General features: G+C 41.1%; 1 protein-coding gene across 4 annotated transcripts in view; it reads right to left on the reverse strand.

Moving 5' to 3' along the window:
- Positions 1–2,015: 2,015 nt before the first annotated feature.
- Positions 2,016–18,738, reverse strand: part of LOC112073015 (catenin delta-2-like) — a 61,747-nt gene continuing 45,024 nt past the window's right edge. The window contains exons 6-8 of one of the 4 annotated variants that reach the window (XM_070440015.1): positions 3,397–6,823; positions 3,249–3,331; positions 2,016–3,188 (exon numbers count right to left, since the gene is read on the reverse strand). Coding sequence is in view for 1 of the 4 variants with exons in the window: in XM_070440018.1 (XP_070296119.1) it covers positions 6,509–6,823 (315 nt within the window). In the remaining 3 variants the exon portion in view is untranslated. Of the gene's footprint in view, positions 3,189–3,248; positions 3,332–3,391; positions 6,824–18,738 lie in introns of all 4 variants that reach the window. The other 3 variants (XM_070440017.1, XM_070440018.1, XM_070440016.1) reach the window with 3 other exon arrangements.

The following is an 18,738-nucleotide window of genomic DNA, read 5'->3' on the forward strand; positions in this document are numbered from 1 at the left end:
CACTGCATTTCACACAGACTGGGGAAATGAGTTCCAGTCAATTGTCAATGGGCTTTGTGAATGGGAACCTACAGGTGTGGGATCTTAATTTTATCACGGACAATTTTCCTGAGCCGCAGGACTTACATAAATTCACTGAAAACCCGCAGCAACACGAGGTTATATTAACAGTATTGCACTTTTCATGTAGCCTCATTTTGGCCAGATAATAGCCTAACCACTGATCAAGCAACAATTTGGACTAAATGTTCAAATCCTGTTGCTGCAAGATTATTTTGCTTTGACAACACTGGTCAAATTAATATCATACATCTGTACCTCTATGATGAATGGAATCAAAGGTGACAGCATAGAAATATAGTTTTCATTTTACCTTTATTTAACCAGGCAAGTCAGTTAAGAACAAATTCTTATTTACATTGACGGCCTATCCTGACCAAACCCGGACGACACTGGGCCAATTGTGCACCACCCTATGGGACTCCCAATCACGGCCGGATGTGATGCAGCCTGGATTTGAACCAGGTACCGCAGTGACACCTCTTGCCCTGAAGGGGTTGTCACTGTGCTTATTCATCTATAGAGTGGTATGTAGGATTATCAACCTATTTAAAACATGTCAGTGTATGCATGGCCTCTACAGTGCATCAGCTCTGTGGTCACAAGCTATTCACAACAACAGCTCTCACAGTCTTACATCAGAACTAGACGTTCATCCATGTTACTCAAACTTCAAATTTAAAAGTGTTTAAGGTCAAGTGTAGGCATTAACTCAACATTTTGAAGGTTAGGGTTAACTCCAAATAGTTAAAGTAAGGGTTAAGGTTTGGGATAGGCTTAAAATAAAATTGAAATAAAAAAATATAAAAAACAAACACCTAACTCTTAGATCTGGGTACATGTGGTTAGTCTGGCTAACACCTAACTCTTAGATCTGGGTACATGTGGTTAGTCTGGCTAACACCTAACTCTTAGATCTGGGTACATGTGGTTAGTCTGGCTAAAACTAAACTCTTAGATCTGGGTACATGTGGTTAGTCTGGCTAACACCTAACTCTTAGATCTGGGTACATGTGGTTAGTCTGGCTAAAACATAACTCAAAGTCCTCCTGACCTTAGTCTGGAAAGGTTATTTTGATGTTGTCTGCACGATATGTAGATAATGAAAGGGATGCACAATCACACATAACCCCAGAGCACTGCCCCCTTCCACAACAACTGTTGAATTTTCAAATCCAAACAACGTGCGGTCTCAACCCCCCATGAAAGAAAGGTCTCAACCCCCCATGAAAGAAAGGTCTCAACCCCCCATGAAAGAAAAAAACTTTTGAGAGAACTGAACTTACGCCTGTGTCCAGTGGCCAGTGTCACAGCGCTCCCTCGCTGTGAGTCACGTCAGCCAGGCTAACATGTGATTTAAAAAAAGGATGCGTCCATGTTGGGTGAAATTGATGAACTAACTGTCAAAAACATTATCTGTACTGATGCCCTGGCATCTCAATGGTTCTCCAACCTCAAGGGAGCTTTTTATTGTCACTGTCGACCTTGGCATTTCAAGTTCTCTTGAAATTTCCGTGACATACGACTTTAAAAATAGCACTAAAATAATGAATAAAATGTGATTCATTAAACATGTTCTCCATGACTTACCTTGATGAAATAAAGGTTGAATAGGTACAATAGATTGCAAATAGTKTTTTATTTACCTGGTGTTAAAGGTATCATCCATACGCAGTAGAGTCTTCTAATAAGCCAGGACACACGACAACACAACTCACACCATAGTGTCAACATCCTCATTATCATCAGCTGGGTTCTGTTAGGAAACCTTCCAATATCCACACTAGCTAGCAACCTACTTAGAATCCATGGCCAATACATTGCCAATGACTGATATGCTAGTGTGGATATTGGAGCAAAGCAGTCTTTTCAAGAAACAGGGGTTTCGATCTTCATCATTATAATCATCATCATCGTCAGTACAGTCAAGCGAACAGAGGCATATCGTACAAGTCTTTTCACCTTAAAATGTTGTTGCTTTTAATGATACCGACACCTACACATAAAAATTCTGTAATATCTATATATAGATTTGGCATTCATTCTCTATGGATATGTCAGTCAAGTGATTTTTACCTTGAGAAATCTGACTTATCTGGAGGGATACCTCCGCTTTCAGACAATGATCGAGAGACACGCACACGAACGCACACAAGCACACATACACACACACACGCTCAACTAACATAGGCAGATCTGTACATTTGAGAAGGGGACGTACGTACCCAATTTCTATGGTGATACCTCTTTGTACTATGTAACTTACTCCCATCAAAACACAGTTACAAACAGGTGAGGGAATGACGGGTCAGGGGTCATGGTTGTCTGTAAACTGAGAGTCTCATACATCCTCCAGTCTAGGGCTGGAACCAGAGAGGGCAAAGACTAGCACAATGTCACTTCTCTCTCTAATGTACAGTAGTGAAAAGGGATAACTAGTCAGTTGTACAACTGAATGCATTTAACTGAAATGTGTCTTCTGCATTTAACCCAACCCCTCTGAATCAGAGAGGGGCTGCTTTAATCAACATCATCAGCATGCAGGGAGCAGTTGTTGTTGGGGGTTAAGTGCCTTGCTCAAGGGCAGAACTACAGATTTTTCACATTACCTGCTCGGGGATTCAAACCGGCAACTTTTCAGTTACTGACCCCACACTCTTAACAGCCACGCGAACTGCCGCATCTTAGAATGCAGAATGTTGATTCTTGTAGAATGGACTGGTTGTATCATGTAAATGTGTAAAAAACATTTGAATTCAGAACCTTTTAAACACTATATCTTCAAAATGAAATATCAGAGTGTGGAAACGGAGAATCAAAAACATCTATTTGAAATATCTACATCTTATTTTTTAGGCAGTGAAAAAGCACTTTTTCAACAAGGAGTGCGGAATGATGTCATTGGTCTTCGCTTCTGCTTGACATTTCTGTTTTAGTTTCCACAAAACAACTTCACATCCTCAGAGAACAGACCGTATTGCTAGTCACTCACATCCCTCTGGCTGTTAGAACAGACCCACATCCCTCTGGCTGTTAGAACAGACCCACATCCCTCTGGCTGTTAGAACAGACTCACAGTCCCTCTGGCTGTTAGAACAGACTCACATCCCTCTGGCTGTTAGAACAGACTCCACATCCCTCTGGCTGTTAGAACAGACTCCACATCCTCTCTGGCTGTTAGAACAGACCTCACATCCCTCTGGCTGTTAGAACAGACTCACATCCTCTGGCTGTTAGAACAGACCCACATCCCTCTGGCTGTTAGAACAGACTCACAATCCCTCTGGCTGTTAGAACAGACTCACACATCCCTCTGGCTGTTTAGAAAGACTCCACATCCCTCTGGCTGTTAGAACAGACTCACATCCCTCTGGCTGTTAGAACAGACTCACATCCCTCTGGCTGTTAGAACAGACGTGGGTTGGAAAGGGGAGACAGGACAGTGATCATTGATTGACATTGTTTCAAACCCACTGGACACAAGTGAATCACAATTTTTTCGACGTAATTTGTCAACTTATTGTGACTTGGAATCTATGTGGAAAATACAGTATCAATATTACTGTTGTTTTGAGGGTGAAATTTCTACCACATAATTATATCATCAGGTAACCAAATTTCAACATAGACAAACCTTGTATAAAACATGTTGAATTTGTACCTTTAAAACAACATCAGATCTTCAACATTATATTCACTATCAGAATAAAGTAACAGGCTGGGCAGCACCTCCTACTGGATAGTTGATCTACCTACAGCTACTGTTTGGTCTCCCATCCAGGGCTATAACCAAGCCCAGCCCTGCTTAACTACAATATRTGTGACTGACTATTGCCAATGTGCTATCGTGAGAATAACAAATRCTCCACTTAAAAACTAAATAGATTCAGCGTTGGTGGCAAAGTCATTCCAAAGGCCAGGTTTGACAGAGAAGTTGAAATGTGACCGTACTATATCACGAATATACCATCAATTATACTACTAAGGCCAATATAGCATTTACAAAGTCATTAACAACTATTGTTTCAATTCAACCCATAATTCAACTAAAAGTGGATATACTAAAGGCCCAGGGTTTCAGGCTCTGGTTGATTTCAAATGTAATTGTCAACGCAACCATGAACATTTGAAGGAAATGTATCTTCTGCTTGGATGGTTCCATCTGAGCCACTGACTTAGTCTGGCCTTAATTCCAGTTGTTCTACAAATTAGTGATTGATATGTTGGATTCACATCTCCATCTCAACCAACAATCTAAGTTAAAGACTAGACTACATCAAATCAAACGTTATTTAAAGTGCATTTCAAGTTTGATTTACTAATATTCTTTAAACTTTGATTTATGGTTGAGGTAGAGACGTGAATCCAACAGTCATTAATTTGTATACAAACTGGAACTAAAGACGGACTAAGTCACGCTGCATTTACACAGGCATCCCAATTCTGATCCGTCTTTCACTAATTGTTTTTTTGACCAATCACATCAGAACTTTTCACATCAGATTTTTTTCACAGCTGATCCGATTTAACACAGTGTCAGTGGCACAGATGGAACTATTCAAGCAGAAGATACATCTTCAAATGTTGAAATGTGGTTGTGTTGACAACCAAACACAATTCAACATCATTTCCTGAATACAATAAATAGCCTGTTAATTTGTCGACAAGTTACAAATTATATGTTGGATTCATGTCACCAACTCAACCAAAAATACCAGTTAATGATGACGCCAGTGGGTCAGATGGAGCTATCCAAACAGTAGATACATCTCCTATAAATGTTGATATTTGATTGGTTGGTCAACAGAACACAATTCAATATTATTTTTGTAAGACAGTAAAAAGTCTTAAGATAAGGCTATCTGACAAACTAATGTAACATTTAACCTTAAAATTAGTAACACATCCAATGGCCACATTTAGATTGTACTGTATCTATACATTTCTTGTTATGTAATCATATAAAGCGTGCGTGATCAAGATAGCATGTATAGGTGGTCGCAGGTCTGTGCAGATCTTCACAGTTGTTGTAATAATCTGGTAGAATCTCAATCGGTATTAATCACTTGCACATGTACTTGTAATGTAATTAGATGAAGCACAGGGATAACACATTAATTGGTTGTATAAATAAACTAAATATCTGACATTGTTTTCCCATTTGAACTTTGCTGTGCTTTTAAATGGTTGAAAGCACAGTGATAGACATTTGGGTGACAACTAAACCAAAAAATTAGACATTGTTTTTCCATTGGAATTTGGTTGTGCTTTTAGACGGTTGAAAGCACAGTGATAACACATTGGACATTCAACTAACTTTTGGCAGTCTTTTTCAGTGGGTGAATATAGGTTGTAATCTCATTGATGTCTCAACCAAATATTAACCAAATATCCACATTGAAATGACGTGGTGTGCCCAGTGGGAAGTGTTTTCTTCTCAGTCTCTATTCTGTTACTGGAAAACAATATCCAGTGGATCGGTCGGTCGGTCGGTCGGTAGTGACAAGATGTGTAATATACACAATACCATCCAGGTCAACTGTACTGTACTGTACACCAAAATACTGTACATCCACAACTTCAAAAAAGAACAAATAAAAAAGATGTGAAAATAAAAACTTAAAAGGCTGGAAGATTCTTCTTCAACAGACAAKATTCCATAGAAAGGTAGAACCTTTGATTGACAATGAAAGTCAGAAGTCAATGTAATGAACGGGTGGAAAGCTGCCCCCTTTGTTTTTCCTGTAAACATCCTGTCCTGTCTTGTGCTTGGTGTTTTCCTCTCATCTTCTCTCTCTGTTCTCTGTTCTGTTACTTTTAATCCGACTTGCCAAAAAACTCTCACAACTCTTCCTCTCTTCCTCTCTCTTCCTCACAACTCTTCCTCTTTCCATTTCTCCACTCCTCCTCTCCTCGTCCTTTCTGAAAGTCAAGCAATGCACCTCCAAAGAGGCAAGAGCCTTCCGTCATCATTCAGTTGTTCTCTTTCTTTTCTTCTGTCAAGGACTTTTCTCTCTCTCTCTCTCACTCTCTCACTCTCTCACTCTCACTCTGACACATCCATCCACCCCCTTTCCCAGTGGAACAAGCTTTGAACAAACTGAACTGGCAGCAAAATGTCTTGTGGTATTCATGCACATGCGCAGTCTCTCTTCACACCTCAACCCCTCACAACCCCCTAAGCCCCTTCAATCCCTGTTTGCCGTTGGTTACTAACATTAACCTCGCACCCCCGATTTACTCTACACCAGTGTTCTTCACTCTCAATCCTGGAGAGCTACGGGAATATGCAGGATTTTGTTCCAGCCCAGCACTAATAAACCTAATATCCTCAAATCAATGGTTCATTACACCTTGCAGGTGTGCTGTTTGTTAGTGTTGGGCTGGAGCTAAACCCTACACCAGCCTGTATCTCTCCAGGACCTATGTTAAGTTGRGACTCCTGTCTTTAGACCCAGGAGTCAGGTGAAGCCGGGTAGTGGCTGGTCTCGTAGTTGAGTTCGGAGTAGGGCCGGGATGCAGAGTAGAAGTCCACATAGTTGCCAGTGGACTTAAGGCCAAGGTGCATCCGGAGGTCCGTGGCGGCCTGAGACGGGGGCTGGGGGAGTGGCTGATCTGGAGGCTCGAAGAACGAGTCATCCAGCATGCGGCCAGGGTTCTGCGGAGGGGGGAAGGAGGGAGGGAGGGATGGAGGGAACGTGTCGTAGTCTTTTAGAGGTGTAGAGGAGCAGTCTGCCTGAGGGGCCATGGGCTGGGGAGGGATCTGGAAAGGAAGTGAAAACACAGAGCTGTTTAATCTGTCTAACTTAATCTGAGGTTAAAATATAATGTTTATTAATTGGATAAGGGCGGGGTATGGATTCATGTTGCAACGGTTTCAAGCTCTCCAGATTTTCGGCGGGTTCAGTGGGGGAGATTCCAGAAGGCATCAGAGCTTATCAGAACCTCCGCCTTCCTGAAGACGTAACCGTGACAACCATCACCATGGCACCAGATGCCAAGAAGGTAACTTGGCGACAAGATGGGACATACAAATATGTGTGTGTCTGTGTGTGTGTGCGTGTGTGTARATGTATGTGTGTGTACGTATGTSTGTGTGTGGGTGGGTGTGTGTGCATACGTGTGAGTGTGTGTGTGTGTGTTTGTGTCTGTGTATATGTATATATGTGTGTGTGTGTGTGTGTACGTACGTACGTACGTACGTACGTGTGTATATGTGTTTGTGTGTGTGTGTGTGTGTGCGTGCAGCAAAGTGAGTTTGTGTGTATGTCTCTGATTGCGCGCGCGTGTGTGTGTGTGTGTGTGTGTACACGTATGTACAGTTGAAGTCGGAAGTTTACATACACTTAGGTCGGAGTCATTAAAACTCGTTGTTCAACCACTCCACACATTTCTTGTTAACAAACTGTAGTTTTGGCAAGTCGGTAAGGACATCTACTTTGTGCATGACACAAGTAAATTAACCAACAATTGTTGACAGACAGATTATTCCACTTATAATTCACTATATCACAATTGCAGTGGGTCAGAAGTTTACATACACTAAGTTGACTGTGCCTTTAAACAGCTTGGAAAATTCCAGAAAATTATGTCATGGCTTTAGAAGCTTCTGATAGGCTAATTGACATAATTTTAGTCAATTGGAGGTGTACCTGATGATGTATTTCAAGGCCTACCTTCAAACTCTATGCCTCTTTGCTTGACATCATCGCAAAATCAAAAGAAATCAGCCAAAAAATTGTAGACATCCACAAGTCTGGTTTATCCTTGGGAGCAATTTCCAAARGCCTGAAGGTACCACTTTCATCTGTATGAACAATAGTATGCAAGTATAAACACCATAGGACCACGCAGCCATCATACCACTCAGGAAGGAGACGTGATCTGTCTCCTAGAGATGAACGTACTTTGGTGTGAAAGGTGCAAATCAATCCCAGAACAACAGCGAAGGACCTTGTGAAGGTGCTGGAGGAAAAAGGAACAAATGTATCTATATACATAGTAAAACGAGTCTGATATCGACATAACCTGAAAGGCCGCTCAGCAAGGAAGAAGCCACTGGTCCAAACCGCCATAAAAAAGCCAGACTACGGTTTGCTGCACATGGGGACAAAGATCGTACTTTTTTGGGGGAAATGTCCTCTGGTCAGATGAATCAAAAATAGAACTGTTTGGCCATAATGACCATCATTATGTTTGGAGGAAAAAGTGTGAGGCTTGCAAGCCGAAGAACACCATCCCGAACGTGAAGCACGGGGGTGGCAGCATCATGTTGTGGGGTGTTTTGCTGCAGGAAGGACTGGTGCACTTCACAAAATAGATGGCATCATGAGGGAGGAAAATTATGTAGATATATTGACGCAACATCTCAAGACCTCAGTCAGGAAGTTAAAGCTTGGTCGCAAATGGGTCTTCCAAATGGAAAATACCCCAAGCATACTTCCAAAGTTGTGGCAAAATGGCTTAAGGACAACAAAGTCAAGGTATTGGAGTGGCCATCATAAAGTCCTGACCTCAATCCTATAGAATATTTGTGGGCAGAACTGAAAAAGCGTGTGCGAGCAAGGAGGCCTACAAACCTGACTCAGTTACACCAGCTCTGTCAAGAGGGATGGGCCAAAATTCACCCAACTTATTGTCGGAAGCTTGTGGAAGGCTATCCGAAACGTTTGACCCAAGTTAAACAATTTAAAGGCATTGCTACCAAATACTAATTGAGTGCATGTAAACTTTTAACCCACTGGGAATGTGATGAAATAAATAAAAGCTGAAAGAAATCATTCTCTCTTCTATTATTCTAACATTTCACATGCTTAAACTAAAGTGATGATCCTAACTGACCTAAGACAGGGAATCTTTACTAGGATTCAATGTCAGGAATGATGAAAAATTGAGTTTAAATGTGTTTGGCTAAGGAGTATGTAAACTTCCGACTTCAACTGTATGTATATGTGTATGTATGTCTTTTTTTTCTACCATGTTATTGACTTGTTTATTGTTTACTCCATGTGTAACTCTGTGTTGTCTGTTCACACTGCTATGCTTTATCTTGGCCAGGTCGCAGTTGCAACACACAGGGCAGGGTGGTCCAACTCCATTCCATGGTAGGACTACTAGTCTTGCAGGTTTTTGGTTTTTTCCTTCAATTAAAAGCCTAGCATACACCAGCTAGCAGGAGTTCCTTACAATCAGTGACCTTAATTCATCAATGAAAATCAAAAGTAAGGACACTCTGCCCTCTGTTCTGTCTCCTTGAGCTTTCTCTGGTCCACTCACTCTTTCAACCAGGAACTGGGGGTTAAAAAAGATTGGAAGAGGCAGGGCTTCAGTAGAACAGTATGTCCCAAGTCTTACAAATACAGACCACTTAGATAGGCAGTTCTTTCCTTTTCTGGGGGACAAGGATATTGTAACCTGATCAGAGCAATGGAGGAAAATAGATGATTCAATCTAGATTAATGTAATTGCAGCTAAGTTCATATTCCATAATGTTTAGTTTAACTCTCTCTCTCTATTGAACAGGCTGTGTGACAAGCCAAGGAGCATGTCCCTCTTGTCTTTTTTTTTTACATGTATCTTTGTTGTGTGCAAAAATAAAATACTGTAGAGAAGAATTGGACTGTGGGCAGATAAATAAAAAAATCACTGGAGAAGCATTGGACTGTGGGCAGAATAACAATACTGGGAGAAGCATTGACTGTGGGCAGAAATCATAATCATGGAGAGAAGCATCTGAACTGTGGGCAGCAATAAATCACTGGAGAGAAGCACTGGACTGTGGGCAGAAATAAATCACTGGAGAGAAGCATTGGCTGCGGGCAAAATAATCTCACTGGACAGAAGCATTGGACTGCGGGCAGAATTAATCACTGGACGAGGAAGATTGGACTGCGGCAAGGCCTTTTAATTTCTTTAGCTACAGTTTGTTTGGCCAGAACAGTTTTTTCTGAAGGTTAGTGTGTTTGGGATGTGCATAATCCCCTTTGTATGTGGTCTTTGTTACTATTGTAAATCACAGAAAAAGTGATACAATCTAGATTTTAAAAAATGCCAAGCAGTTCACCTCTGACAAACCAAACTCCAGGGCAGAACTGAACATGAACTTCAAACTTTGTTAGGCTCAAGGTTGTTGGCATGTTTTTGAAATCAGGGGAAAAAACATTAAACATGATCTTATGGTAGCCTCGGGCGCTGTTCCACACCGCAAAAGTCATTGTTGTCCCATGCCAGCCCCTTGTGCCATAGGGTACTGAAGCGAAAATGTGTTTATTGTCGCAACTTCAAGCAGCACCTAAAGTGACTTGGGCATGGTGTTGTCTTTGTGGCTTCATTGCCTCTGAAAAATGAAATACTGTCCCCGGAGGTTGAGTTTAGGCTGGGTTAGGCAGCACTCAAGGTTGATCCTCAATTTTATTTACCAGCAAGTCAGTTAAGAAACAAATTCTTATTTTTCAATGACAGCCTAGGAACAGTGGCTTGTTTCAATAGATTGTTTCTTGTCAGCTCAGGGCTTGATCTTCGCAACTTTCAGTTAATCGTCCAACACTCTAACACTAGGGCTTCCCTGTGCCCACAATGACAGCAAACGTGACAGATACTGTCAAAAGTGTTTGTTTCAAATTTCCCACCTGGCATACTCATAAGTCTAGGACACTACAACAAGTGCATACATTTCACCATTCCACGTGCATGGGCTTGACAGATTCAGCCATCATTGAAATAATATAAGTACAATTACACCCCACTGCAGGAGGACCCCCTGATGAACGTTCTCCCTCACTTTCCTGCTCCTTCCTGTTTTGGTTTACAGAATGAAGAACAAGTTGTGTACTTCTGAGTTGGCACCACTCGAAGACCATCTCTGCCACGTGCAAGAAACTCAAATGAGTGTATCCGATCGAGTGAGTTCAACGCTACTAAATCTAACCCCTCGGCTGGAGATCACATTACATTTTACATTTGAGTCATTTAGCAGACACTCTTAATACAGAGGCGAACTTACGGTTAGTGCATTCATTTTAAAGATTATTTGACAACCCCCAAAATGTCATCTCTCTCTCTCCTCCTCTCTGTCCTTCTCTTATCCCCTCAAAAGGTATTTAAAACTTTGGCTGGAGATGATGTTTGACAAACCAACATTCCTATCCCATTTTGTATTAACACGTTTATAGCATCATCTTGAGATGAAAAAGTGTTAATCCGTTCATCGCTGTTAGTAGAAATGTTTTGACAGGCTTTTACCTGCAAACTTTTAAAAATTCTTGAAAAGACAATCAAAGATATTAAACAAAGTATTTACTCCCAATGGGGCAAGCTAAAGCTATTTCTTATCTCTCTTACGCCAAATGCTTTCACAAGCCAGCCTGTCAGGTAATGACTGTACTGCTGAGAGAGGACACGTTGCACTGCAACTGAAGCAACACGACACATACACACATATAGTATACAACACACACCGCCCAACAACCACAGCACATACACACATCATATAGCTACCACACACACATACACACATATATTATAGCCAGCACACAGCATGACACCCATATTATATGTAGCACGCTACAACACCTAGTATAACCACACACACTCATACTATTTCATAACACACACACATCACACAACTAACACACACACACCACACCACTCACTACCACAACACACTACACTCACACACAACACACACACAGCACACACACACACACCACACAATCACAACACACCACACACACTCTATAAGTAAGTGACGTGTTATATTTAGTGTGAGCATATAGCACATGAAGGCTAACACACATACAGTCACATTATATTTACTTATCATAGCACACACACAATACACAAAAGGAATTGACAAACACACCAATTTTAGTCTATGTTGATAAAAGTAGCAGTGATAATGTGGTGGTGAGTAAGCAAATCGCCAACCACGATTAACTCTATTTACACTTTGCACTGAACACTGACTTTGATTGGAGAAGAGGGTCCACACAGGACCTAAATGGGAAGCACAACTAACACTACGGACACTATCATAACAGGCAACACACAAAGCCGAGTGCATTTGGGAAACCCACTCACCACATAGAACGTCCACTAGAGGTAACTACTATCAACTACAACATCACATACATATCGACACACACACATTCGTTATCCACAGCACCTTAGAAAAGTGAACCAGAGGACACAAATTAACCTAGTTCTATTAAACCTAGCCGTGGAACCTAACGCGATAATGTTTTTAATGCAATTCATATTAAAACCAAACTGCAAACCTCCCATTACCGCGGCAGCTCCCTTGGCTGGCTATAATCACACGCATCCAACGGATCACACATTTCGAGAAAAGCATTACAGACCACTGATATCAGTTACTCATCACAAACTTCACCACAACCACACGCTCTTACTCATCCACACACACACACAGTGATCACTCAACAACAACAACAACAACCACCAACACACACACCACCACACACACACACGCACGCACGCACGCACGACACACAAACAACACACATGCAGCACGCACACAAAAACACAACACACGCAACGCACGCACACAAACACACACGACAACCACACACACACATGGTGGTGGCCAAGCAGTCAAAAATCTCCAGTGTATGCTTGGAGCAGAGGGCGAGAGTGATGGTGATAATGTGGCCGTAACAGGATCCACCTCTAAAGTTATATCGCCCTGCAAAGATGTAATTAAACTGGGCTATTAAAAGCTCACAAGAGTAAAACTTCCAGACAGAGAAGAAAGGTGTGTGTGTGTGTGTGTGTGTGTGTGTGTGTTGTGTGTGTGTGTGTGTGGTGTGTGTGTGTTGGGTGTGTGTGTGTGTGGTGTGTGTGTGTGTGTGTGTGTGGTAGTGCACGTGTCCGCTAATGTGTTGTAGTACAGGGTCGTCGTGCCGTTGTGTGATGATGTATATGAGGGTGTTCCCTCTGACACCTTAGATTTCTATCTTTAAACTTAGTAGCATGCATGCTGGTCTAAAAACTATACTAGAGCACTGTCAATATTATAAATATCCTCTTGAGCTCTAGAAGAGCAACTAGTGACTGGAGTCTATGGTACAATATATAGCTTGGGATTTCACACTACACACATAATTCACGCTCATAACATTAATATTTAGCTTCACACTGAGGGTGGTCGCTGGTCTATGGAAATAATTGGAATTGTATGCTTCTTTTATCACTCACTTCTGTTAACACATGGGCCTTAATTTGAACATCATACTTGTTGTAATTTAAAGCGACTTTATCTTCAAAACACTAACAAAGTGGTCACTACACACAATGACCTGAGCTATGGGTATGCTAAAAGTAAGTCTCATTACTATCTCGAACAGTCCATATAATGATAGAAGACACAGAGGACAAAAAACATCATCCACTTGATGGTAACAATAAAATCACTCGTCTATTATACTGTCAGTATAACACTCAACTGTAGTCTAGGATAACATGAGTACACATATTGTTGTCTCTAGTTGAATTTCATACCACCTACGCAATATTGCGCCTAAACAACATATTGATCAAACGGTATCTATTATTACTGGTAATTACACTATATATGTACACTCTACAGTTATTGATGGAATAACTTGTTAATACACCTTATTACTCACAATTCTACAAAGTTGCTTCTAGTATATGATCATAATCGAGGTTGGTCTTTACCCTACACGCAATTAAATACTCAACCAGCCAACATGTCAAACTTAGTATACAACAGATATCTAAAGGCTATTAGCTTTTTTACATATATCTCACATTGTCAGCCATCCTCTTTACTAGGGGTTCTCATGCTCATTCAGAATTAGACCACATTCTTAATCAACGCATTCTGATGAATATGCAGCATCAAGCATATCATCAGTATACAACGCTATTTATCGCACATCACTATCTCACACGTACAAATACAACATAGAACTGACACACGTGGTTATAATTCCAGGTTCGATAAGGGCTATTGATCCACTGTATTTAGGCAATGTGGATCCACACATGCTTATACATGCTCCACTTCTCCTAATATTCAGTAGGTAATATATTAAGGGGCGTGAGATAGGAGACAGTGATCAAAGCAAGGATTTTTAAGCCTTGAGACTAAACTAAGCACGAGACCTATGGACTATGTGGTTATTATAAATGAGTGCTGTGCCGTTGTCTCACTAGTAATAAAGGGTGAAATGAGGACTAGAGGACAATTATCACTCAATAAGCGCACTATTCGTAACCGAGGTGGTAACTTGAGGTAGTGAATAACGTTCCCTATGGCGTGAGCACCCATGCATACCACTAGCCTCTCAACAGTTCCAAGTGTGTATCAAGAATGGTCCACCACCCAAAGAACATTACAGTGATACCAACTATTGAAAACACAACTGTGGGAATTCAGTGGGATGTCAACATGGGCCTGAAATCCCTGTGAAATGCTACTCTCTCACACTGGACCACCAGATTCAAACATTGTAGCTTATGTATTCATCTGAGGGCAAAAATGGCGGTGGTGATAGAGTTTCTATATTATAACCAGGTAAGAGCATCAATCTACAGTCTATAAATCCTAATATGTTTGAAAATCGTCTACCCACATATCAGTATGTGGGTTTTCCAACTCAAATATAAACATATACTCATAAGACACCGAGAGATTATATCGCTGTCTGACATTCTATTTCTACAGTGGTCCTAAATATAATACTGTGTAATTAGTTTTAAATCAGCATGTGTCTGTATGCACTGTATAACACTACAGTCTATAATAATTGGGGGGGCTTTTATTCCTTAGGCGATGGAGCTGGGGGGTTACATTTGGTCTCTCACATAATGTTATGCTGTGTCATTATTGTGTTGCTATACACCACTACAGTATAATTGACTTGTGTTGTCATACTGGTTGCCTTTATCCCTGGCTATATACATTGTTCGAGCCTTAACAGCGTCTCTCCTTCTTATTAGCTATACGTTGTTGTTTACCGTGTTGTCTCTCACTATTCAGTCAGTTGGTGTGTGTTACCTTGTCCTATATTATATAGGTATTGCTGTTAACTATATCCTCCACTAGGCCGTCTTCCTGGTCCACCTGAGAGGAGCCGTATAGAGGCCTATTCTAGCCATCTTTATGGGTAGTGCCGTCATACGTGAACAAATAAGAATTTGTTCTTAACTGACTTGCCCACCTACAGTTGAGTAATAACATGAGTTTATAAATTACATGAGCTTATTATAACAATCTACATCACACTACGATACTAAGAGGACATAGAGTTTATAATTGAAAACACAAGGTCGTAATCTTTATAGTTTTTTTTCTTTCCTTGAATGTAAGCGCGCAAATAGACAATGATCACTAAGTACTTTCTTGAGCATGATGAACCCCTTGATCAAACACCATTCAATGATCAGAAGGACCCGCGCTGCGAAGTCCAACCACTTGAGTACGTTATTATCAACTCATCACTGGATTCTCCTGCTTCTCCACAGTTCTCTGTATTTCTTACAAGTTCTCTGGTCTCAGTTCTCTGTCTTGTAGTATCCTCTGCTACTGATCTATCCTGTCAACATTGTCTTACTCACAATCTGGTCTGTTTTACTCGTCTCAGTTATGTCACCCACGTATATCTTCGTAAGTATTCTCTGTCTCTAGGTTCACTTAGTCCTCTGTGGTTCTCTCGCTTCGCTCAGTGTAAATATCTGGTCTCTCGGATTCTCTGGTCTCAAGTTCTCTGTCTTCAGCCTCTGTCTCACTCTCTGTCCGAGCTCTCTGTCTCTGGGTTCTCAGTCTCTCTTCTGTCTCTAGCTTCTGTCTCAGTTCTCTGTCTCAGCCAAATTCGACATCTCACAGCTATTACGGTAGAGCGTACGCTACCCTCTCTTCTCATCTACTGACTCTGTTCTATCCTCTCTTCACACCCTACCATCTGCTCTCTACGTACTACTACTGTTCGCTCTGCTTTCTACCTACCCTCGATGCAACATACTCTCTCTTTATCTACATGCTCCTATCTCATGCCCAAGTGTGGCGGATATCATCTCTGGAGTCAGTCTCAAGTCACGTCCATTGGAAGGGCATTCGCCGTCCTCAACACACTTAATACCAGACACATGCACGCGGCTCACCAAACCGTGTTGGAATGACAAGTAAGAGATGCGAAACTAAGAGACGCTGCATGGTAGCAGGAAGGTTCCGGATAGGATTAGCCAGTACACCAATTGATTGTGATAATACCTAAACGACGAGCACAACTCAAGTCTGTGATCAGAGTAAGGTGTCAACACCTCCCCCCATCCCCAACACATCACACACACAGAGATCACGCTTAGTGATGTACACACATCTCTACAGCTTAAACTGGGAGTGGAATCTTTACATGCTTTTTCACATATATCTTATACTAGACTAGGTTGATATTTATAAGCGGCGTACACTGCTAACATGTCTTCAGAACCTAGATACTGCTTAGCTCTATACACACTAACAGTTTAATAAGGTGAAATCCAACTGGTCTGGCTTATATGACTGGTGCTTACCTAACTACACTTACAGCTACTTCGCACACTCCAGGTTTGGAAGCGTTGCTTATCTTGGGGCTCACGTTACCAAGAGGCCTTCTTATTCAGTATTGGGCTCCTATTGATTGGATTTATTGGCCCTCGAGGTTACTAACTTGGTTTTGCTCCTCTTTGAAAATGGCAGTTTTTACTTTTGACCACAGTCTACACAGCTTGGTCTAGTGTTATCGGCTCCTCTTTGGGACTATTGTCTTGACGCTCACGACTTACACAAAGCTGTTGCGTATTGTGAGCCACTTCTCCACTTTGGGATGTGTTATCTTACAAACTACAATCTATAATACTGGTCTATAATACTGTTTACCTACACACTACAATTCTATAATACTGGTCTAATAATACTGTTTTACCGACACACACTAGCAGTCTATAATACTGGTCCTACTATATATCTGCTTACCTACACACTACAATCTATAATACTGGTCTATAATACTGTTTACCGACAACTACAGTCTATAATACTGGTCTTAATACTGCTTACCTACACACTACAGTCTATAATACTGTTTACCTACACACTACAGTCTATAATACTGTTTACCCACACACTAACAGTCTATATTACTGTTTACCTACACACTACAGTCTATAATACTGTTTACCTACACACTACAGTCTCTAATAATACTGTTTACCTAACACTACAGTCTATATATACTGTTTACCTACACCTACAGTTATAATATGTTTACCTACACTAAGTCTATACTACTGTTTACCTACACACTACAGTCTATAATACTGTTTTACATACACACTACAGTCTATACTACTGTTTTACCTACACACTACAGTTATACTACTGTTTACCTACACACTACAGTCTATAATACTGGTCTATAATACTGCTTACCTACACACTACATTCTTATACTACTGTTTACCTACACACTACATTATATAATACTGGTCTATAATACTGTTTACTACACACTACAGTCTATAATACTGGTCTATAATACTGGTCTATAATACTGTTTACCTACACACTACAGTCTATAATACTGGTCTATAATACTGCTTACCTACAGACTACAGTCTATATTACTGTTTACCTACACAACTACAGTCTATAATACTGTTTACGCTACAGACTACTACGTCTATACTACTGTTTACCTACACACTACAGTCTATAATACTGGTTTAACTACACACTACAGTCTATACTACTGTTTACCTCACACTACAGTATATAATACCGGTCTGTAAAACTGCTTACCTACACACTACAGTCTAGAATACTGCTTACCTACACCACAGTATATAATACTGGTCTATAATACTGTTTACCTACACACTAGAGTCTATACTACTGTTTACCTACACACTACAGTCTATAATACTGTTTACCTACACACTAAGTCTATAATGCTGTTTACCTACACACTCTTATCAAGTACGTACATCACACATTATATAAACTGCTAACCTGCAATTTATTAAATGACCAGACCATAGAAGACTTTAAATAGCAGGTTCAACCGAACAGAACATACACAACTTACATTACTAAAACAACAGAGGACAGGAGAAGAGTGGAGAGGAATTTTTATGACAACCCTGTGACAGCTCTGTTAAACGGATCATTAGTACTGTAACAGAACACCGTCACCCAGCCCTTTCACTGCTAGATCTGTTATCCCGGGAGACCAGTCTGAGTGCTATTAGCATGGTACACTGAGCCGCTCAGGCACTCAGAAAGGTTGCAACACGCACACAGACAAACACACACTCACTCACTGGTAACCCCAGTTCAGTTAATGTCACATCTGCTCCTGACACCCCCCCTAGTGGTCATCCGGTGTCTGCTTGACCTGCAGCCATTCCCCCAGTACGTCTCGTCTGTCTGTCTGTCTGTTCTGTCTGTGCTGTCTGTCTGTCTGTCTGTCTGTCTGTCTGTCTGTCTGTCTGTCTTGTCTGTCTGTCTGTCTGTCTGTCTGTCTGTCTGTCTGTCTGTCTGTCGTCTGTCTGTCTGTCTGTTGTCTGTCTGTCTGTCTGTCGTTCTGTCTGCTGTCTTTTTTGTGTGTGAGTTGGAGACAGGTGTGCCGGAGTCAGGCCAGAATCCCTGCCCAG

This window comes from Salvelinus sp. IW2-2015, unplaced genomic scaffold, assembly GCF_002910315.2.
Source record: "Salvelinus sp. IW2-2015 unplaced genomic scaffold, ASM291031v2 Un_scaffold2123, whole genome shotgun sequence".
Taxonomy (NCBI): Eukaryota; Metazoa; Chordata; class Actinopteri; order Salmoniformes; family Salmonidae; genus Salvelinus; species Salvelinus sp. IW2-2015.